Here is a 23,037-nt window from a genome sequence, read left to right as displayed (position 1 = left end):
TCTCTCAAAAGCTTGTCCTAAAATATCAATTGTTAGTCCAATTAAAAGGGTATCTCCTACTACAGCAGTACTTATTTATTTTGCAATGTGAGAAAGAGATGGAGATGAGACACAGAGGGTTGTGTCAGAGGAGAGGGGGAAATAGGTAAAAGACACACAACATTCTGTGAGAGGAGAGAGAGACAGGAATATAAGACACCATATTATGTGAGAAGAGAGAGATAACGATGAGACACACAAGAGTCCCGCGAGGAGAGAGGGAGAGGCCACACACAGTAGGTAGCTATAAGGTTGCTGTTAACTTTCCCACATTCTCTGACACAAGCATTCACTCACTATGGCAGAAGGGAGGGGGAACCCCAGCTTAAAATATGGCAGCAAATCTTCTCCCATCCAATAGAGATAAAGTCACTTATCCGGATTAACTGAGAGAGCAGCATGTGGAAGAGAGACAGGGTTAGGATGAAAGAGAGAGTGCATAGGAGAAAGTGTGATATAAATAAAGAGAGCGTTGACATGGGGAAAGGTGAGAGGGTGTGGGAGAGCAGATTGTGAGGGGGTGGTGACAAAGGGAGACAATGAAGCACTGAGTTAGAAAGAAAAAAAGGGAGACAGAGGGAGGTGTGCAAATGAGAGGGAGGGCATAGTTGAAGATAGAAAATAAGACAGAGGAAAGCACTGCGAGACAGAGAGCGGAAGATGGATACAGATATAAAGGCAGAAAAATAATGTCTGTAAAAAAATAAATTTGTGAAAAGCAGAAAAGGAAGGTGAAAAGGGAAACAGAGAGGAGGAGATGTAGATAGAAATTAAGACATGGCAGCGAGGGAGAGATAACCAGCCTCTAGTGCTAATCGTCGGGCTGTTAGCGAAACCCTCCAGCCTGAGATAAGGAGCCGATTCACCTATGCTGCCAGGAGCAGCATTCCGTTTCAGCACTGGACAGCTCCCAGCCCGAGGAGGCAGAGACGAGGGAGAAGATTGGCGTTTAAAGCGAGGGGAGGGGGCTGGTAGATTATTGTGAAGCTATTCTAAGAGGTAAAGGCAGTTTATACAGATGTACGGTATGGGGAGGGGATGTCTGAGGCAGGGGGAGCTAGGATTTAGGGATGGGTGAGGAGGATTCTTATTTTCCAGTAGGAATTGGTGCATATTAGCAGTGACTGCTGTCCTTTAATGATGGGCTTGTGTTCTAGAAGATTGGGGATTATTAATGGGTGAGCAGTGTTAGGAGGATTATTTATTGTTTGTGGGTGTGAGGGGGTTGAGCTGTGCTTTGTGGAGTGTGTTAAGCTATAGAGGGTTAGGGAAAGCGGCATCATTATTTTAGGAAGGTCCTTTCCTATAGGAGAGGTGTCAGTGTGTACCGGGTCGGAGGTATGCTGCCCGTCTCCCTCATAGGTTTGGGGTGAGTTTAGGACAGGAAGCTGGGCACAGAAGAGGCGGGGAGCCCCGGCTCTCCCCAGCCCCCCAAAGCACTGCTGCTGCTGCTGCTGCTGAGGATGAAAAGGCTGTGACCGGGAGAATCAGGAGAAGGTCGGTCTTAGGGGAGGGGGGAGTCGGCTCATCCTCTCCGGTGTCCGAGCCGAGCACGACGGGGGAAGCGGCGGACGTGATGGGCGAGTGGACTATCCTGGAGCGCCTGTTGGAGGCTGCGGTACAGCAGCACTCCACCATGATAGGGAGGTAAGAGAGCGGACCGCTGGTTGAACAGGGACTTTCAGGGTGAGGGGGGGCTGTTAGCTTCAGAGACAGGAGGGGGAGTGCACATGCTGTAGGATGCATATATTCCAAGGAGACACCATGTTGTACAAAAAAGGGGGGGATGGGGGTGTACTGTATAATAGGAGGCCTTATGCTCCAAAAGTACACCCCATTATACCAAAGGAGCCTTTTTAACAGAGCAACCCTATAAACCCAGCTGAGATACTATGTGACAACTTGCAATGTTCCATATTATATACACTATATATTAAGAAGTGATTATATAGATTTATGCACAGTATAACAGGGATGTTAGAAACCCAGGTTTAATTGGAATAATTATAATTCGTGGGGTTGTTCTCTTATGAGGGTGGTGGTGGTGGGAGAATAGCTGTGCTACACAAGGATGCATGATGTAGCCATGGAGCTTTCCTGCTGCAGAGACCAGAATGGGTAGAGGGGAGGGGGAGATAGATGTGTATAGGCAGGCCAGATCAGCAAGAGGCAGAGATATATTAGTAGCTATCTGAGAAAGCTACATAAGGTGGAAATTGTGAGAAAGACATACTTACAGGTATAGAGGAAGAGAGAGACATGGACACAAAGGAGTGGCTCAGTGAGTAACAACACTGACTGGCACGAAGTTCAATTCCCGGTGTTGGCTCCTTGTGACCTTGGGCAAGTCACTTTATCTCCCTGTGCCGTAGGCACCAAAAACATAGATTGTAAACTCCACGGGGTAGGGGCTTGTGCCTGCAAAATGTCTCTGTAAAGCGCTACATAAAACTATAAACTGAGGAAGAAGTTCATAAGTGACTTGAAAAATTTAAAGTAAATAAGGCACCTGGCCCCGATGGCATACATCCAAGAGTTCTCAAGGAGTTAAGCTCAGTAATAGCAAAACCATTCTATTTAATATTCAAGGACTCCATTTCCACAGGCTCAGTACCACAAGATTGGCGTAAAGCAGATGTGGTGCCTATATTTAAAAAGGGAGCTAGATCACAACTGGGAAATTACAGACCTGTAAGCCAGACTTCAATAGTAGGGAAACTACTTGAAGGTTTAATACGGGATAACATTCAGGAATACTTAATGGAAAACAAAATTATTAGTAATAGTCAGCATAGATTTATGAAGGATAGATCTTGCCAAACTAACCTTATTTGTTTCTTTGAGGAGGTAAGTAGGAATTTAGACCAGGGTAATGCAGTTGATGTGGTTTACTTAGATTTTGCACAGGCTTTTGATACGGTTTCACACAAGAGGTTGGTGTACAAAATAAAGAAAATTGGACTCAGTAATAATATATGCACCTGGATTGAAAACTGGTTAAAGGACAGACAAGAGAGGGTTGTCATAAATGGAACTTTTTCAGGTTGGGCTAAAGTCGTGAGTGGAGTACCTCTGGGATCGGTACTGGGACCCTTGCTTTTTAACTTGTTTATTAATGACCTTGAGATTGGGATCGAGAGCAAAGTCTCCATCTTTGCTGATGATACTAAATTGTGTAAGGTAATAGAATCAGGGCAGGATGTAATTTCTCTTCAGAAGAACATGGAGAGACTGGAAACCTGGGCAGGTAAATGGCAAATGAGGTTTAATACAGATAAATGTAAGGTTATGCATTTGGGATGCAAGAATAAAAAGGCGACTTACAAATTAAATGGAGATATATTGGGGGAATCCTTGATGGAGAAGGATTTAGGAGTGCTTGTAGACTGCAGGCTTAGCAATAGTGCCCAATGTCATGCAGTAGCTGCAAAGGCAAACAAGATCTTATCTTGCGTCAAACGGGCAATGGATGGAAGGGAAGTAAACAAAATTATGCCCCTTTACAAAGCACTAGTAAGACCACACCTTGAATATGGAGTACAATTTTGGGCACCAATCCTAAGAAAATACATTATGGAACTAGAGAGAGTGCAGAGAAGAGCCACCAAATTAATAAAAGGGATGGACAATCTAACTTATGAGGAGAGGCTAGCTAAATTAGATTTATTTACATTAGAAAAGAGGCGTCTAAGAGGGGATATGATAACTATATACAAATATATTTGGGGACAATACAAGGAGCTTTCAAAAGAACTATTCATCCCACGGGCAGTACTAAGGACTCGGGGCCATCCCTTAAGGTTGGAGGAAAGGAAATTTCACCAGCAACAAAGGGCAGTTAAAATGTGGAATTCATTACCCATGGAGACTGTGAAGGCAGATACAATAGATTTGTTCAAAAAAAGGTTGGACATCTTTTTAGATGGGAAAGGTATACAGGGATATACCAAATAAGTATACATGAGAAGGATGTTGATCCAGGGATTAATCCGATTGTCAATTCTTGGAGTCAAGAAGGAATGGGGTTTTTTTGTTTGCCTTCCTCCGGATCAATAAGTAAGTATAGATATAGGCTAAAGTATCTGTTATCTAAATTTAGCATAGGTTGAACGTGACCTATGTCTTTTTTCAACATCATCTACTATGTATATGTAACTATGTATACAAGAACAAACTATTATAATAATTAATCTAATCATAAGACATTTGCCTTTACTGTATGAATGCTTGTACATGTCTGTATTTGTCACTGGATATAGATATATAACATATTTATACTTGTGCATTTCTAGTCCCTTTTCCATATTGTGCACGTATGCAAGCCTATATATGTCTTGTATGGGCATAGATGTAGAAGTGTGCACATATTTGTTAGTAGGTTTTGTTTCCCTCATAATATAGGTTTTGTGTCACTAGGTGTGTATGCATATGTGAGTGTACAATACTCATCTTAGCACTGGTGTGATCAAGCAGACCTACCACTCTATATATAAGTATACACACACTGGTAGCAGATAAAGACCACTCATTCCCTGCAGTCTTTTCATTCTCCATGCTTGAATGCCACAGACACTAATTGATTTGCAGATTTCTTTCTAAACTAACCCTAAAGATTCCCACTAAGAATCCTGTGCATGTTTAAATCCCTTTATTATAGTGTGCCAACTATTCCTTTATTTAAGAAAATATGCCTCTCCCAAGGTGTACAAATAGTGAATTCCCTCGCAGGGCTCTTTGTGAAAAACATTCTTTTGTTTAGTGCTCTTCTTCTGGGCTTCCACCACCACAAGTTAACACAAACGATCCTTTCCTATGATGATATGTAAAGTGTCATCATCACCTTTCCATATCCCTTGGGAGAAGTGGCCTTCTGTGCAGGAAACAGACCTCCTATTGATGGTATAACCAATTATCTCTAAAGTTGTATATCACACTAGCAGAAGCTAGTAACCACTTTATGCACCCCAAAATACAGTGCTCGTCCTCCCTCCTTTGGTGAGGCACCTATCATTTCACCAGCAACAAAGGAAAGGGGTCTTTACAGTAAGGGCAGTTAAAATATGGAATTCATTAACCATGGAGACTGTGATGGCAGATACAATAGATATCTTTTTAGAAAGGAAATGTATACAGGGATATACCAAATAACTCATATCTTTTTAGAAAGGAAATGTATACAGGGATATACCAAATAACTAAAAATGGGAAGGATGTTAATCCAGGGAGTAATCTGATTGCCAATATTTGGAGTAAGGAAGGAATTTATTTTTCCTCTTATGAGATATCATCTAATGATATTTCACTGGGGGTTTTTTTTTTTGTTTGCCTTCCTCTGGATCAATCTACTGTAAATACAAATATAACAAAGTATCTGTTGTCTAAAGTTAGCATAGGTTAAACTTGATGGACATATGTATTTTTTCAACCTCTTCTATGCAACTATGTCATTCAAACTCCATAGCTTTATTTTATATTCTCACAAAACACACAATATTTTAAAAACACAGCACTTCTTTTCAATAGCGTAAGAAACACAAGAGGGCTAATAATATTGTTAATTAATTGCTGGTTTCATTGCAACCTTGAGGGTCATAGCTGGTAATGTTGGTGTCACCCGTGTGATATTTCATTATCTCTTCATGCTAAATGGGCCAGCAATGCATTGGCAGTATATGATGGGGTGGCAAAGCTGATATCAAGCATTCTGCTTATGTATTTGTAAATTGCCAGTGTTCTTCAAGGTGCAATCACCCCTAGCCAGCCAGAAAACAGCCTTTTCTAAAGAATGTAATAGTCTAAATAGATTCCCTAAACACATGTAACAATGTCAATGGTTTGTCCCTTTTTAATTTTTTTGCTGTAAATTAATTCAGAGTTGAATTCATTAGGAGCCTCTAATCTGGGAAATGTTTTTCAATCAAGTGTTCCTTACCCTAAGGCTAAGGCCCCGTTGCACGCGTTCGCACGGCTGTCTTGCTTGCCGGCGGCGCGTGCAACTCACAGCAGCGCGATCTGCGATCTGCAGGAAACTTTTTTTGGAACGGGGGGGCGTGACCAAACGGGTCGCGTGGGCGGGGCCATGACGAGGGGGGGCGCGGCCATGACGTGTGTCCGTGTGCTGGAGTGGAATATAACATTGACATATCTTCAGTTTAATCGGGTGCTGTAAAGTCCCGTCCACCGCCCCCCTCTCCCCCCTCAGTTTGCCCTGAAGCCGGGCCCCGTCCCCCAGGCCCTGCATGTAAATGAGTGTGAGGACAGGCAGTAGTAAATACATGTGTCCCGCTCCCCGCAGCCTCCTGCTCCCCAAAGCCTCCCCTCCTCCTCCTCTCCTCCTCATTGCCAGGGGTTCCCCCAATTTCCCCCCCCCCCGCCCGCATCTGCTTACACTGCAGACTATGAGGAGAGAGTCTGTGGGAGGGAGGAGGGGGGCTCCCTTGGTGCTGCTGCTGCTTTCCCTCTCCTCCCCGCTCCCCGAAGCCTCCCCTCCTCATTGGCTCACAGCCACACCACGTGACGCGTTGCCGCTTGGGATTACAATTCTCTTGTATCCCCTGGCGGCTGACGCGTCACAGCGTGTAGTGAGCTGTGCAGCCAGGGGGGACTGGGGCCGGCTCAGGAGGATTCCCCTGCTGGTGGGGAACGCTCGTGCGGCCGCCCGCGCCGACGGGCGCAGCGGGTCCCAGGCCTTAGCCTACCATGTCCTTATCAGAGAGGCACTAAAGATAAGGGCTAGGATGTTCAAACTCTTGTTGAACACACAGGAACAGACACACGTGAGCCGCCAGAGGAAATCAAACCCCTTCCAAGTTTATGCTTATCCTGTCTACACAATACTTTAAAAAACATTATTTACAAATATTTATTTATAGTTGTACTTTTATAACCAACAGTCACTCAGATATAACCCCTTAAACAGGTTACTGTTCAAGTTGGTCCTAGAAGGGATTGCCCCTTTAAGTGCCTTTGGTACCAAAGGTGATAAGGGAAGGTCAGACTGACTGCTATCAATAGAATTGTGCTCATTAACACCTCGTGGTTCTGTGAAATAGCAGCAACAGCTCATAACTGGTGTAACAGCTCACTGTGCATTGGAAGCTTGCTAAATAGGGAGGGGAGGGATGCAGAAGCCACCCTTTCCTGTGATTAATAAGTTATTTGGAGGTTGTAGAAGATGCATGGGCAGAACAGGAAAACAGAGAAAAGTCTGGTTTAGCAGTGCAACACCATGTAACCAGCCAGAAACCAACCTTTCATACATTATGTAACAGTCTGTTTGGCTTCCACCTAAACATGCTAATATCAAAGAATTGGCTGCTTTAATTATTTTTTTTATAATTACAAATCATGTCTTCAAGGCTTATGGACAGGAGTTTGTCAGTGAAGCGGTTTTTTTTTTTTTAGCTGTATCCCACCCTGTCCTTATCAGAGAGCTATTAAAGATAAGAAGAGGGGGGGGTCATTGCCTGTAAACCCTTAAAAAAAAGTTAGTGGCGCTGGTAACGGTTATCCAAGATGGCCGCTTGCACCTAGAGCTCCCTCTGGGCCTTTGCAGAATCTGCAGCCATCCCAGAACAAATAAAAAGCTGAAAGAAACATAGCGGTGGCTAGCCCAGACCGGGGTCTCTACAACGAGGGGTGTATTGTCACTGTGACCCCTCGCCCGGGAAGTCACAGAGAAATATAGTATAAAGAGGCTGAGGCCTGACATCCCATGAGGCCTAACTCCAGGGGTAAGGCAGAGGCTCCCTTACTGCATTAACACATCCCTGACACAGTCAGAGTGTCCATCCCCCCTACCTGCTGCTGGGAGCTGAGTGATTGTGGGGAACAGCGCTGGTCACATCCACGCGGGAGCTCCGGTATCCGTGCGGCTGCGGGAGGAGTGCCAGCAGCGTGGCCTGGGAACAGGGGGGCTGAGAGGAGACATCGCTGGGAGCATCCCTGGCCACATGCAGCTGCTGGTAGGTGAGGGAGAGGCCTGATCCCATCACAAGGCCCTGAGAGACCCGCTGCATATACACCAAAGAGCACTGCGGGCAACAGGAGTCCCACTTAAAGGGCCGTACACAACTATAACATTACTCCTATAGTACAAAGACTTCCTCACAAAAACAAGGCAGGCACAGCTGTATTTTAACTCTTTTCTGACCGGGCAGCGGAACTGTTGCTTAATGGACAGAGAAATTAAGATGTTAGGTGAAGGCACATGTCTCCCCCGCTCCCTATTACCAGCAAAGCACAAATGTAAATTCTCATCTACTCAGAATGTAACAGCTAAGCAAGTCACTGTACACATCGTTTGGATTTTTAACCCCTGAAAGGCTTCTAGATTACTCTGCACTGTCATATGGAAAGGTTTCTTTCCCCGCTGGGCACCAATATGTCACAAAAGGCTCAAAGAGTGGTGTAAGAGAGAAAAAGATATACCAAAATCCATTGACCCCACCTGTACCTCTGAACTGGAACCAGATCAGCTGGACAAATCAAAGTCTGCAGAGACTTATGAATCCATCACACAGACCATTGATTCTAATATGAGGCAGAACAGCGCTAATATGAGGAGGCTGTTTGCAGAGCTCAGGGAAGAGATGGCCACTAATGCGGTCCAGCAGTTTGAGGAGTTCAGGGAACAGACGGTCACTAATACGAATGGGCTGTTCGCAGAGCTCAAGGGTGAGATGACCAGAACTATCAACCAGAGGTTTAAAGGAGAGATTGCCACAATAACTAAGCAAATCAATGACCACACATCTAGAATCAATAATGTTGAAATAACAGTCTCAGACAGAGGAGTAAGCTACCTCTCATATGCTGCTCATGGACGAGCTAAAGAGACAAAACTACAAATTGACCATCAAGATAGATGACTTGGAGAACAGGTCAAGGAGAAACAACATAAAAATTGTAGGCATCTCTGAGGGGGTCAAAACAACAGATCTCCTGGCATTCGCCTCAGGGGATCTCCCCAGACTTTTAAAGATGGACGACCAACACATCCCACTCAAAATCGAGAGAGCACACAGGTTGGGCCAACAAAGAGATAACCGCTCCAATCCTGCAAGACCCAGACCGGTACTGATTAGGATGCTGGACTTTCAGGATAAGGTGGCCATGCTGAGAGCCTATAGAGAAACCAGTGAACTCTTGTTTAAGGGAAACAAAATGTTCCTCTTTCAGGACTTTTCAGAAGACCTCAGTAAGAGAAGAAGGGAGTTCACCCCTATTTGTTCCGCTCTTTTCAAAAGGGGAATCAAGTTCGCCCTAATATACTCGGTGATCCTCAAAGTTTTCCGAGATGATGGGGTTCAATCTTTTGATTCACCAGAGGAGGCGGAGCATTTGATTCTTGAAACGCAAAACACGGCTATGGAACCGAATTCTTGAAGGACGCATTGATACCCCTGGGCTCCTGTGGACTCTGTATGCTTCCCTTTTGCTGGTGGGCAGTGGTCACACTGCCTAATGTTCTTGAATATAACACTGTTATGTAGTCTTAGATTAAGAAAGTATATTAACGATGTGTAGACCTGTTGAGTAGATTTGTTCTGATTAGCGTGAAGATGGCTGGGATAGGTGGGGAGACTCCCAGGTCTCCAGGTAGCAGCCACAGTCTGAGTTAGGCCTCAGTCCCGCTGCGCTCGTTGGCGCGGGCGGCCATGTCGCAAGTTCCCCACCAGCAGGGGAATTCTCGCGAGCCGGTCCCGGTCCCCCCTGGCGGCACAGCTGACTACACGCTGTGGCGCGTCAGCTACTAGGAGACACAAGAGAATGGTGTTTCCTAGCATTGACGCGTCACGTGGTGTGGCTGTGAGCCAATGGGGAGGGGAGGCTTCGGGAGGAGGAGAGGCTTCGGGGAGCGGGGAGGAGTGTGGAGTGAAAGCAGGTGAGTGCCTGTCTGTGTGTGTGTCTGAGTGCGTGCGTGCCTGTCTGTGTGTGTATGTGTGTGCCTGAGTGCGTGAGTGCCTGCTTCTGTCTGTGTGTGTGTGTGTATGAGTGCGTGAGTGCCTGCCTCTGTCTGTGTGTGTGTGTGTGTGAGTGCGTGAGTGCCTGCCTGTATGTGCGCGCGTGTGTGTGTATGAGTGCGTGAGTGCCTGCCTGCCTGTGTGTGTGTGTGTGTGTGTATGTATGAGTACCTGCGTGTGTGTGTGTTTAAACTTACCCTCAGCAGCTCCAGCTCCAGCCTGAGTCCGTGGAGGGAGGGGGGGGGGGAGAGTAGCGGGTCCCTCCGCTCAAGCCACGCCCCCCCTCCCTGTCAAGCCTCCCACTCCCGCCCACCTCCCGCTCCGGCTCCCGCTCCCTACAGACCGCATATCGCGGTCTGTGTATGTCAGCGCACCACCTGTCTGCAGTGCGGGTGCGCTGACTCTGGGAGCGGGGCCTTAGCCTTAACATGCTTAGTATACGACATGGTTTGTTATCTAAATTTGTTCTCTTTATTGTTTTGGTTGCCTCTTCTCCTCTGTTTTCCCATTATCCTCCTTTTCTCTGCTCTCTTCCGCTCTCTCTCCTCGACTCGCAGGTGCTGCAGATCCACATCTCTATATCTCAATCACAGAAAGGTTACTCTCGCGAGGTATTCTTCTGTACCAGATAAGATGACAAAGATAACTTCCTGGAACGTGGGTGGTATTAACTCCCCGATGAAACACAGACAGATACTTAATCACCTAAAGAGGTTAGGTACAGACATACAGTGGTTGGTGTATGGTGCTCAAGCGCAGAGACCCATGTATAGATAATGATAGGAGAGAAGGTATACTGGGAAATCAATATTGATAGGAATAACCTTGAGCATATGGGGCTCCAATTACCCTGAAGGCAGGGATTGGATGCACGGAGACACCCCCCCTTACCTCATTGGGCTGGCCCCCGTGAGTATACTCACAACTCGGCGTCACCAGTCCTTCTCTCCATAAGCATGCTGCTGTTCCAGTGGGAAGAATCCAGTGTGAGATTTGTGTGTGCAGCCTTGTTACATGAAACACACCTGACACAGACGGAACATGACAAACTGAAACAGGGCTGGGTCCAGTCGTGTTTCCCTCACACTACAACAGTAAAGAGAGAGGGGTCGCTATCCTCATTGGGAAGGGGATCCCATTCCAACTGGAAAATCAGCTGTGTGACCCTGAGGGTAGATTCATAATTATTTCAGAAAATTAAGGGGGATTAAAACTTCTCTGACAAACATATATGCGCCAACAGTTCATGACAGAACCTTTTTCAATTCCCTCTTAGATAACGTAGCACCCCTAGCCACGGATCACCAAATCATACTAGGGGGAGATTTTAATTTGGATAGGTCAACATCTTCCACAACCAAATCTAAAAGGACACAATATAAGATAAAAAGCCAGTAAGACATTACATTTCTTAAAAAAACAATTGAATCTTGTAGACCCCTGGAGACTGCTCTACCCATTAGAGAGGGGTAATACCTTTGTTTCGCGTGCACATAATTCAATGTCACGCATTGATTACCTGTTGGTCTCGTCCCCTCTTTTCCAGAAAATATCCAAAGCTAAGATATATAATGCCTGTATATCAGACCACTCCACCATAGGGCTCCAAATATAGTTGGACCCTGATACGATGGTCCCGAGAACATGGTCGTTCCCCTCCAAATTGTTAACTCAGGACAGCTTTGGAGCTGCAGTCCATAATAAATGGGCACAATTCAAAGAAAATAATGCAGAACATATAGGAAACCCCTTTTTGTTTTGGGAAACAGCTAAAGTAGTCCAAAGAAGGGACATAATATCGTACGTCTCTTACCAGAGAAAAAAAAACACAACGAAAAATATCTTTATTGTAACCAAAAATTTACTGAAACACTCTCTAAATTCAAAGAATCACCAACTCCTTAAAACAAGGAGGAATATTTGGTGAAAAAAGGGAGCTGGAGGTATTACTACATGAAAGAGAACTGCTGAATCAAAACTATAGAAATGCAAGATTCATGCGTTACGGAAATAAAGCTCGGGAAATTGCTAGCTAACTTAGTAGCAAATAATCGCTCCACATGTTATATAGCGGTTTTGAGAGACCAGACTGGGACTAGGCACACATGCACCAAAAAAAATAGCAGATATCTTGCATAAATTCTATGCAGACCTATATAATCATCCAGATATTAACTTAGATCAGCAGGATAGATTCTAGAGAGATTTAAGGATCCCTCTGCTGTCAGAGAGCTCAAAAAATATTCTAAACAGCCCCATCACCACAGAAGAAGTCTCTAGAGCCATTAAATAGCTTAAAACACTTAAAGCACCGGGACCTGATGGTTACTCGGCCGGATATATGACCGTAGAAATAGCACCGCATCTGGTAGAGGTATATAATTGAATATCACTAGGAGAAAGCCCCCTGTGTTTTGGTTCAGCGGTAATCAAACTAATCCCCAAAAAAGATAAAGACCTGGAAGAGCCGGCTTCCTACCGACCAATTTCCCTCATTAATCTTGACGACAAAATATTCACCAAAATTCTAGCAGACAGACTTAAACAGTTTCTCCCTGAGGTGATTCACCTAGACCAAACTGGCTTTGTGAAGGGTAGACATTCAGTCACCAATATACGGAAACGATTGACGGCCATTCAATATTATGGAGAGGTCAATGGACCTTCCTCTGCTCCAGACCATGGACCGGCCTGTGTTCTAAGTCTGGATGCAGAGAAAGCATTCGATATGATAACATGGCCTCACCTGTTTCAGACCCTAGAGAGGTTCGGGCTCAGAGGGAATTTTACATAATCTCTTAAAACTATCTATGCCCAATCAAGTGCCTCAATCTCTTTCAGCGGTAAATCATCGGGACCGTTCAAACTCTATAGAGGAACGAAACAGGGTTGTCCACTTTCGCCATTGCTATTTGATATGGCTATTGAACCTCTGGCTATCGCTTTGAGAGAAACAATTAAAGGGTTACAAATTGGGAACCAAATAATAAAATTTGCTTTGTATGCAGACAATTTGCTTTTGTTCTGTGCAGATCCGGCTAATCAGTTAACGCTAATAATGCAAATTATTGACAACTACCAAACTTTTTCAGGCTATAAAATACATTTGACAAAATCTGAGGTTCTCTGACTGAGGAAGGGAACACTAGATTTCATAGGCCCACCAACACCATTTAAAGTCAGTAAGAATTCCATTAAGTATCTGGGTGTTCAGTTTCCCTGAACCTACATGTGTTGGTGAAGGGGTTAACCAGGCCAATAATAAAGGTCTTATGCCCAGCTGGTTACCCCTAAACCTTGTTGGGGATGAAGGGGTTAATTGTTGGTCACCACAATGCCCCGTTTCCCCTATACATCCCCTGTAATGTCCCTGTTTTGCAGCTCAGAAACTGGCTGCAGTCCTATGAATGCATGTTGAATGTGCAAACTGTATTCGCAACACAAGGGGGAGCTTCTAACGCTGTGCCAAGCGTTAATTGAATACGTGTGTCTGTGGTAAGCGGCTCCATTGAAGCTATGTATCACTTCCTAAACCGCAAAACCCACCGGGGAAGTCTTAACCACAAACTCAAGTGGATAAGTGGTTTGCGGTCTAGTTGAAGTGGGGGACTGCAACAATGTATCCTGCGGTCTCGTTAACCAATTAAGGTCAAGTGGTGGAGTGCTTCTGCGGTTACAGATCCCGGCAAGCAGTGATACATTGTATGCCATGACTTAAACCGCAAACCACATAACAGAGCCTATTCAATTAAGTAGCTAACTTGTTAGGAAGGAGCGAGCACTCTAATTTTTGGAATGCAGATAGTTGTGGATGTAACATGCACATACCTATTGTTTTTATATCACCCACACATATAGAAACCATATATAAAAATAAAATGTGTTTCAGCTATGTTTTAAAACGTAGAGACAGGAACCCTTGCCTGTCAGCCCGGCAATGAATCCATTAGCATGTCAATATGTTAAGGGTGGGTGAGCCGAGAAATTTTTCATCTCCGTATTTCAAAGGGCACCCTGTGGAGTTGGTGCCCCAGTGTCTAGAGAAATCCGGAGTTGAAAAGCCTCAGAGACCCTAGGTCAGGCCTGCACAACTCCAGTCCTCGAGGGCCGCAAACAGGCCAGGTTTTCAGGATATCCCTACTTCAGCACAGCTGGCTCAATTAGTGGCTCAGAATGACTGAGCCACTAATTGAGCCACCTGTGCTGAAGTAGGGATATTCTGAAAACTTGGCCTGTTTGCGGCCCTCGAGGACTGGAGTTGTGCAGGCCTGACCTAGGTGTTAGGGCGGCCGGAATATTGCAAAGTACCAGATATCGGTGCGAAGTATGGGCTATCAACACTTAGTAGCCAAATGCCAGACTTACTGTCGCCAGGTAAGGGGTTGGGCCCGGTATGCTAAGCAGCTTAGGTGCTAAGTTAGTGCATGCTCTTAGCAAACCGGGAAGCAACTTCTACCCATTTTGTAAGCTACTGGCAAGTCTGGGATAGGTGGGAAAAGTTGTTCCCATGGGAGGATTGGCTGGGTATGTTAGAGATCGGACCCATAACCCTATAAATATGCCTGCAGCCCAGTCCTATTTAGATTCATCTGAGATTCACCAAGCTCTGTCCAAGTTACAGCGTCAGCGGTTCTGGAGTGTGAGGGGGTTAACTACATTGTAACTAAGGATCACACCCGTCTTCCAGAATTTGTTTGAGCTTAGGATTCCCGAACGAATCCTGTAAGAACTTAACGAAAAGATTTCCTCCGGCAGAGATACAGGGGTGGCAAATTGCGCCCCTAGCCAAGGATTGTCGCACGGCTCAAATCACGCACCCACTTGCATGCGTGTAGGGGTGCCCAGAGACTTTGTTTCCAAGTCATTCATTCCATGGACATTTAATTTCGTTTCCCCATCCCAGTAAGTGTAATTGTGAAGAATTGTGTGTTTGTCTTAAAAGGAAATAAATTACAATTTATTTTTCCCGCCTTGTTGTGCTCAATCCAGAATCCCGGTATTAATGTGATGATAAGACTTGGTCTCCCGTGACACTACAGAAGCTATATGAGCTGAATTATATTCACATCATAAACAAAATTGACAGAGAGTTGGCAGAATTGATGAATCTACCATTAACTATGTCTGGTAGGATTGCTTTAATTAAGATGGTTTCTTTCCCAAAAATTCTGTTCTTAATTCAGACACTTCCCCTGCTTATAAGGAAAAAATATATCACAAAGATACATAGAGTTTTTTCCAATTTTATTTGGAACAACAAAAAACACAGGACCAGCCTACAAAGGCTACAGATGTGGGAGCGTTTAACGTGGTGGCACTGACTAGGAACATTAGGGATTGGCAACTTGAAAAGGCAGGTTTTGTGAATTTTGGAATAGAGGGACAGCTGGCTCTTCCACACTCCCTGGGATTCCTGCCCTTCCTACAGGATAAGGATAATGCAAATAACATTCTGAATGGCATTATGTTTGGAGATACTGTAAGAGCCTGGCGTAAAGTAAGAAAATATTTTAAACTACCACTGAGAGTATCCAGTTTCTTACCGATTGTAGGGAACTCAGACTTAATGGCAGCCCAAAAGACCGCAGTTTTCAGGACTTGGGCCAGTAGAGGACTTGTTCATGTCGCAGACTGTTTTAACACGGGACAACACATTTTCTCAACAACTCAGAGAAAGATACCAATTACTAAATAAATACTTCTTTGCCTACTTACAGTTAAGACATTATGTGACTTCCTTGATGAGGGAACATCCATCCCTATTAGAACACAATGCCTTGGAGTCCGGTCTTGAGATCTCCATTCAAACAGGTTTTACATCTAAATTTATCTATACCGCCCTTATAGAGACCCGTACTGTTTTATTGGTTAAGTGGCAGGTGGACTTCCCTGATCTGATAGATCAAGAGGTCCTGGTCAGAGGCTTCGGGAGTGTCCGTTCCATTACTCTGGATGCAAATTTGAGGGAACTGCATATTAAGATATTGAATCGGGCATTCCTAACCCCAGCACAACTAAACAAATTTCAACCATTTCTCCAATTGGGTGTAAAAAGATGTGGCAGTACCAGCGCCAATATCTCACATTGCCTGTGGTACTGCAGAAAAATAAAGACATTCTGGAATAAAACCTTAAGGTTTCTAAACAAACTGCTAAAAATAAGCTTCCCTATGACTTTAAACCAATGTTATTTGGATATATGGAAGACTGGAAGACCTTGACTGTCTGTTTGCCGCAGCTGGCGGAAATGAATCTCCTTTTGGCACGCAAGCTGATTCTGGTCAACTGGCTAAAACCATACGCTCCAACAATTGGACAATTAGAATCTTATCTGTTCGCAGTTATGATGAAGGAAAAATTTGACTAATTTGGGGAAAATCTGAAAACAGATACATTCCTGAGTAAGTGGAAACCCTTTTTGGACACACTGCCTCCCAACACATTTAAAGAGGTTATGGGCCCCTTTAGATATTCAGACTGGGTGTCCACTGCACTGCTACACAGGTCTTGGGATAGACTAAAAGAACTATAGGGTGCTGGGTGTGGACGAGTTTTCGGCGAGATGTGAGGACCTGCAGAGCGCTTTCTTTCTTCTTTCTCTCTATCCCTTTTTCTACCCCCCTCCCCTTCATCATTATTTTTATCATTTAAAGTTCAACAGTTTGTAAGAAAATATAAAATGCTGTGAGCTTATGGTTGCCCAAATGTTCACTATGTTTTTCTCATTGTATTGTATGTTGTAACCGTGCTCGCAGATAATAAAGAAATGTTAAAAAAAAAAGTGACATTAGTGTACTTGGGTCTTATGAGATACTGACAGCTTAAACATGTTGCTGCCATTAATACACTTTGGTCCTAGGATGGATTGCTTCTTTAACTCTCACAATATAAACGATCAACTCCCTCAGACAAACCCCCACCCTACATTTTCCTAGAGAAACAGTTCCCTCATCCCAATGCAAGTCACTGAAAGTATGAAGAGAACTGCCTAGATTTTCTACCAAGTCTACTGAAAAATAAATGTCCCGGCCTGAATGGGAAGATTCGGATATATGCCATGATAACTTGTGCATCACTAAAATCTTATTGACATTCCTTAAATGACAAACAGGGCAAAATAGCTGTGAAGTACTTTGGCAAATTGGAATTAAGAGGCAGATGTGATGTCAATTACGAAACAGAGGCGCCGGCATATTTTTTTGTATTTGTTGTATATAAAATTTTATCTATATTTGTTCCTGGCAGCCTTCCTAATTTTTAGGCACTGTGGTTATTACTGGTGGGGTTTATAGCACACTACTTTATATTAAGCATTAGCGCTGTAGCACATACACCTTTTTTACTCAATTATAAAACAGGCTTTTTCACGCCTCAATACATGGATACCTCTTGGGGGTTATTCATGATGGTGCTGATCAGGCACTACTGCACAGAGACAACCATTGACTTGAATAACACCCCTCCCCCCTCCCTCCCCTCTCCCCCCCCCCCCCCCCCCGCATCAGTTTACTGAAAACCAGGGAGGCTGAGTGTGGTACATTGACCATCTTGTGAGTGTTTTTCACTCCGTGTCCATGTCTGTGACTTTGTGCCCCTGTGCTACAGTCTGGCAGCCACTGCAGGCTTTTCCATCTGCTCCACTCTGCATGTAGACAGGAAGACAGTGACTATCTGTTTGACAGAACTGCAGCTGGTGAAGTAAATGTGTTTTTTAATTTATTTATAAAAATATTTTACCAGGAAGTAATGCATTGAGAGTTACCTCTCGTTTTCAAGTATGTCCTGAGTACAGAGTTATAAAAATACGTAGTTACATTAAAAGAACAGGGCTAAACAGTCAATTCACAGACATTTCATGGACAGATAGAGTTGGAAAATTGGGTACAGGGGATAAAGGGTTTGTGATTTTCCGATTGAAATAGAGCAGCTTTAACATCACCAAACAGCAGCAAAATGGCAGCAAACGGTTCACACCCTTTGGCTGTGCCTAAGGCTGTTCGCCTTTGGGGCAACGCAGATGTACACTGGGGTGGTTGATTTTGGTTTGTGCTATACAATTAAAAATACAGGATAGTTTAATACATACAGATTGAGAGGACACAGGGGGGGGAGTGATAATAGATAAGAGGGGGCGGGGGGAGGGGGTTATGGGGGGGAGAGATACAATTCTAAACCAGCTTGGTATCTCAGACATTTCAAAAGCCGTTAGGTGTCTTATTGCATAGAACTGCATAGTAACTATGGACCTTTGACTTCAGAGGCATTAATGCAGTGGCCCCTGGGTTGGAATCATGATTGTTCTGCACCAGAGTTGTAGTTCAACTTGGGAACAACTAGTGCATGATATTGAACACATTAACGAACACACCCCCAGCTGGGTACTACGTCAGTTAATTCTCCAACTCTTTTCATGGCAGGATCCTGCTGACTGTGGTGGTGATTTTCCGCATCCTGATTGTGGCCATCGTTGGGGAGACAGTATATGAGGATGAACAGACCATGTTCATGTGCAACACACTCCAGCCTGGCTGCAACCAAGCTTGCTATGACCGGGCGTTCCCCATCTCCCACATTCGTTACTGGGTTTTCCAGATCATCCTGGTATGTACTCCGAGCCTCTGCTTCATCACATACTCAGTGCACCAGTCGGCTAAGCAGAGAGACCGGCGCTACTCCTTCCTCTACCCCTTGCTAGAGAAGGAGCTCCCCAGGGAGAACCGGCGAGTGAAGAACATCAACGGGATTCTAATGCAAAACCCAGACCTCTCCAAGGATGAGCCAGACTGTCTGGAAGTCAAGGAGATCCCCAGCACACCCAAGAAAATGGTGAAGAGTGCCAAGGTCAAGCGTCAGGAGGGTATCTCACGCTTCTACATTATTCAGGTATTCTTCAGGAATGCACTAGAGATTGGCTTTTTGGCTGGGCAGTACTTCCTCTACGGCTTCACCGTGCCACCCATCTTCGAATGTGACCGCTACCCCTGCGTGAAGGAGGTCGAATGCTACGTGTCTAGACCCACCGAAAAGACTGTCTTCCTTGTCTTCATGTTCGCCGTCAGCGGTTTCTGTGTCCTCCTCAACCTGGCCGAGCTCAACCACCTGGGCTGGCGGAAGATCAAGGCAGCCATGAGGGGGGTGCAGGCACGAAGGAAATCAGTCTGCGAGGTACGTAAGAAAGAGCCCTCCACGCTGGCTCAAGTGCCTACACTGGGGAGGACACAATCCAGTGAGTCGGCTTATGTTTGACATCCATTGGGATCAGGCCATTAGAAAGTTGGTTACAGCATTTAACTCTACCTGAATTCAAAGTGGTAATGAACATGCAGCATTAGAAAGCCAAGTGCTGCAAACCATCTATGGCTACTTTTATGTGGAATGCCATAGAAACTGCGTTGGAGCCTTCCAATAATTTCAGATGCTCAATCCCAGCTGCCAGCCCATTCCAAACAAGCAGCAATGTCCCAGCCCTTGGGACGGACTTGTTGGGTTGTAGGGACAAAAGAACCAGCACCGGAAACATGAATATTGCAAGCTTGGTTATAGCCTGTGTTTTGGGGCTTCTAGTTGCCCTAAAGAAATGGAGTCTTGTAAAATGTAAAGAGATATTCAGTACAATTATACTCTGCAATGTGTTAATTTTCAGGAGTAGGGGAGATTTTTCCTTTTCCACCAAATATGGACAGCTTTAAATGACGCCACCCATTCAATGAACAACTGTCACATTGGAGTGTGGGATTCTAGTATTATAAATTGTCATGGTGTCTGAACTTTGGGTCAGTGCACCAACACAGGAAAAGCCATAAACCAAGGAAGTAAGTTCATTATATCAAGAAAACAAGGGTTAATCTGAGGATGGTGCTACATTTCTTCCACGACTTTTAGACTGTTAATACGCCGGTGATCTCCCACTCACAGTGAGGCTTTCCAACTCACTGAAATTCTCTTGCACATCTCAGTTGTTCCAAAACAAAGTTACCAGTTGCTAAATTTGATGGAAATTCAAGCATTTTCTTGTTCTCGAGTGACTAATGCTGCAAGAGAGAAAGGTAGGGGGAGTAGGGACAGGCTTAAAAAAGGGACAGTCACAGGTGAGCAGAGGTATCACCAGTAATAATAAAATACAACATTTTATCCCAGACTCTAAATTAACCAAATCTGTTCCTGGTCCTTCGGGCAACAAAGAAGGTTGATAAATGCATTTTTTATTTTTATTTTAGGGTTTTCATTGTACTCAACCTATCGCCTTCTGCAGATTTTTTTTCTACACTGCAAACAAACATTTAAAAAATGGAGAGTCTTCCTGAGGTGAATCTTTAGACGCTTGCCAAAATGCTCTAAGTCTAAATGGCCCACCTTCACTAAATGATTTGCCTGCAAGCTCTGTGTTATAGGACAGTGTGTATGATGTTACCAGCAAACTGTTCTTATGACTACCTTTCCATGCACATCAATGAAAAAAAAGCACAGCATGTAAAGCAATGAAGTGTCTCCTATCAGGACCATGCTTAAGTGCATTGCACCCATAGAACTCTATGGTGCTGTCGCAGCTATTAATTGTAAAGAGCCAGGGCCACGACATCAATTCTAATGGTGCAGTCGCAATGTTTTCGGCTTGTAAATCATACAATGGACATATACAGTAAGCCACGGAGGATTAAACCCATCTCAAACCTGGCTGAGTTTTCCCCATCTGAAGAGAGGGAAGGGGGAGGGAAAATTGAAATCGAATCCCTTTATAATGTGTGTATTGCCTAACTGTTACTGGCACTTCAAAGTTTTCCACATAATGGTTCAGCATTTAAAGGGTTCATAAAACAATTACAATGCTCAGATACTCATACAGTATACACAATTCAGGCGTCAACAGGTGCAAAAATAATAAATAACAGGCTATGTATTGTCTTGTTCTTCTGCTAAAGACTTAACCAAGTTAGGTCGATATTGCTCAAGGTGCAGTTTGTATTGATATAAAGTCAGGGGTTTACTTATTAGCAGTTCTGTGATTTTTTTTTCTCTCCCAGTTTTGTCATAATATATTATTTGTCTTATACAGTTGTATACATAAAATGTTTCAGGCAAAGTGAGTCCCTGCCCCCAGAGTTATTACAATCGAATTTTGGTGCCTGGAGGTATGGGGAAATAAAGTGACTTCCACACAGCCATACAGGCAGCTGACACTGGGATTTGAACTAGGTTCACCCACTCCAAAGGCATTGACCAACACTGAGCTACACCTTCATATTTAAATTTTAATTTTCTATATAATCTGATGCAAGTTGTTAAATACCCACACAAACACACAAGCAATCCCTTGATTGAGGTTCACTCCTAACAACTAGTGAAAGTGGACGGAGTTGTAATAGTAATCCTATATAGGTCAATTGCCAAACTGGTTTAAAAGCAGCAAAATGTAGCACTGTGCGATCGAAAAAAAATACAAATTATTATAGGTTTGAAGCAGGGGGAGAGGGGAGGGGGTCTCCGCAGCCGAATTGTTAATTTCAGCTCCAGAGACCCCTTGCTTCCAGACATACTTGCCTCCGTAAAGTGCTGTTATCTCCTTAGTGTTTAAATGTCCGGGTCACACGGGCCAATAGGAAGCCACGGCTTTCTATTGGCACGTGGGACATTTAAGTTGCCATTTCTGGAGCCGATATTGACGCAGTTCAGTTCCAGAGACTTTTTCTTTTTAATCGCACAGTGCAACATGTTTGGCTAATTATCCTTTCATTTAAATCACACTGGAATCCCTCTAAAAGATTATCTGAAACAATATAAAATCAATAAGTATGTAGTTATAGGAAGCACTTCCGATGTAATAAATGAAAGTCATATAGTAAGAATAGGTGCACGGGAACTGTGGCGGGTCACCTAGTCCCCCCCAAAAAAACAATAGAACACAACTGGTGTCCCCAGCACTCACAATGAATACATGGAAACGTGGTATGATTAAATATGTATTAAACACAGCAAAGTAACACACTGCAACAAAGGGTGAACAAAGAATACAGGCTAGAAAATGGTATAACAGTAGGCACAGCCTGTGGGGGTGGGGGGATAGTGATATCACTGAATGGTGCATGAAACAACCCTTAATGGAAAGAGTAGAGAGAACATGTGGGGGGCAATGTTTGGGGGTCAACTACCCCTTCTTCTGGCCCATTCCCCAAGTCCCCAGCAAAGCAAAGGGACTAGGAAACTTCCCTAGCACCTTCTCCTACAAATCCTCCCTCTAAGGAAAGCATGAAATAGCACACCATAATGCTAGCAGTCAGAATACAAGATCTAATGTATAGGTGAATGCGTCACCTCAGATACACACAAAGGGTAACCTCTGGATCACAGGTTGGAACTACCCCCACTGTTACTTACTATATAGTGTTTTCATCTGGTATAGTTGGTTGTCTTTAGTTATGAACCAAAATAAAGAAAAACCTGGCGCCAAATAGTCAGTGGAATGTCCTGTACTCCTCAAGGGATCCGCACACTTGCTCGACAGACCATGCAAAGAAAAGAACACAAACAAACAAAAATCATAGCGCAACACTGTAGGGTAAGCAGTACTGCACTAATACACACAAACAGTTAAGAATCCTAGCGACTATTAAAATAATTATTTATTAAAAAGAACTATGCCAAGACCGACAATGGCAAATACAAGGAACCGCAGGTCATCCGGAGCACAAAAATTGGAGCCCTACTTACATACAGCAAGGTTTAAACTCGCATGGTAGGAACAAGTCCTAGGTAGAGATGATCTCCCTGGCGGGTGATGCCTCTGCTCCACTGCGGCTCAGACACCAGTCAGTCCTTACGATGGTAACCGGAACAGCTCCGGCCGTGGGGGCTGGTGTGCGGGGTCCACAGCTCTGCACCGCATGTAGACACACGCCACACTTCCTCCTACGGAGCAACAGGAAGTCTCTGCGCGCCCGCGCGCGATAGTGCTTGTTGCCTTAAAGGAACAGCTGGCAGGCTGAAGGGAAAGTTGGGCTCCAAGGCCAAATGTCCTTAAACGTCCAAAGTCAGTCAA

General features: G+C 44.3%; 1 protein-coding gene across 1 annotated transcript; it reads left to right on the top strand.

Moving 5' to 3' along the window:
- Positions 1–375: 375 nt before the first annotated feature.
- On the top strand, positions 376–20,992 carry LOC142498635 (gap junction delta-2 protein-like). Its single transcript, XM_075606875.1, has 2 exons — positions 376–1,686; positions 18,422–20,992. The coding sequence occupies exons 1-2, from the start codon at positions 1,616–1,618 to the stop codon at positions 19,248–19,250; spliced, it is 900 nt and encodes a 299-aa protein (XP_075462990.1). The 5' UTR covers positions 376–1,615; the 3' UTR covers positions 19,251–20,992.
- Positions 20,993–23,037: the final 2,045 nt, after the last annotated feature.

This window comes from Ascaphus truei, chromosome 7 (assembly GCF_040206685.1).
Source record: "Ascaphus truei isolate aAscTru1 chromosome 7, aAscTru1.hap1, whole genome shotgun sequence".
Lineage (NCBI taxonomy): Eukaryota > Metazoa > Chordata > Amphibia > Anura > Ascaphidae > Ascaphus > Ascaphus truei.
This window is presented reverse-complemented; position numbering and strand designations above follow the sequence as displayed.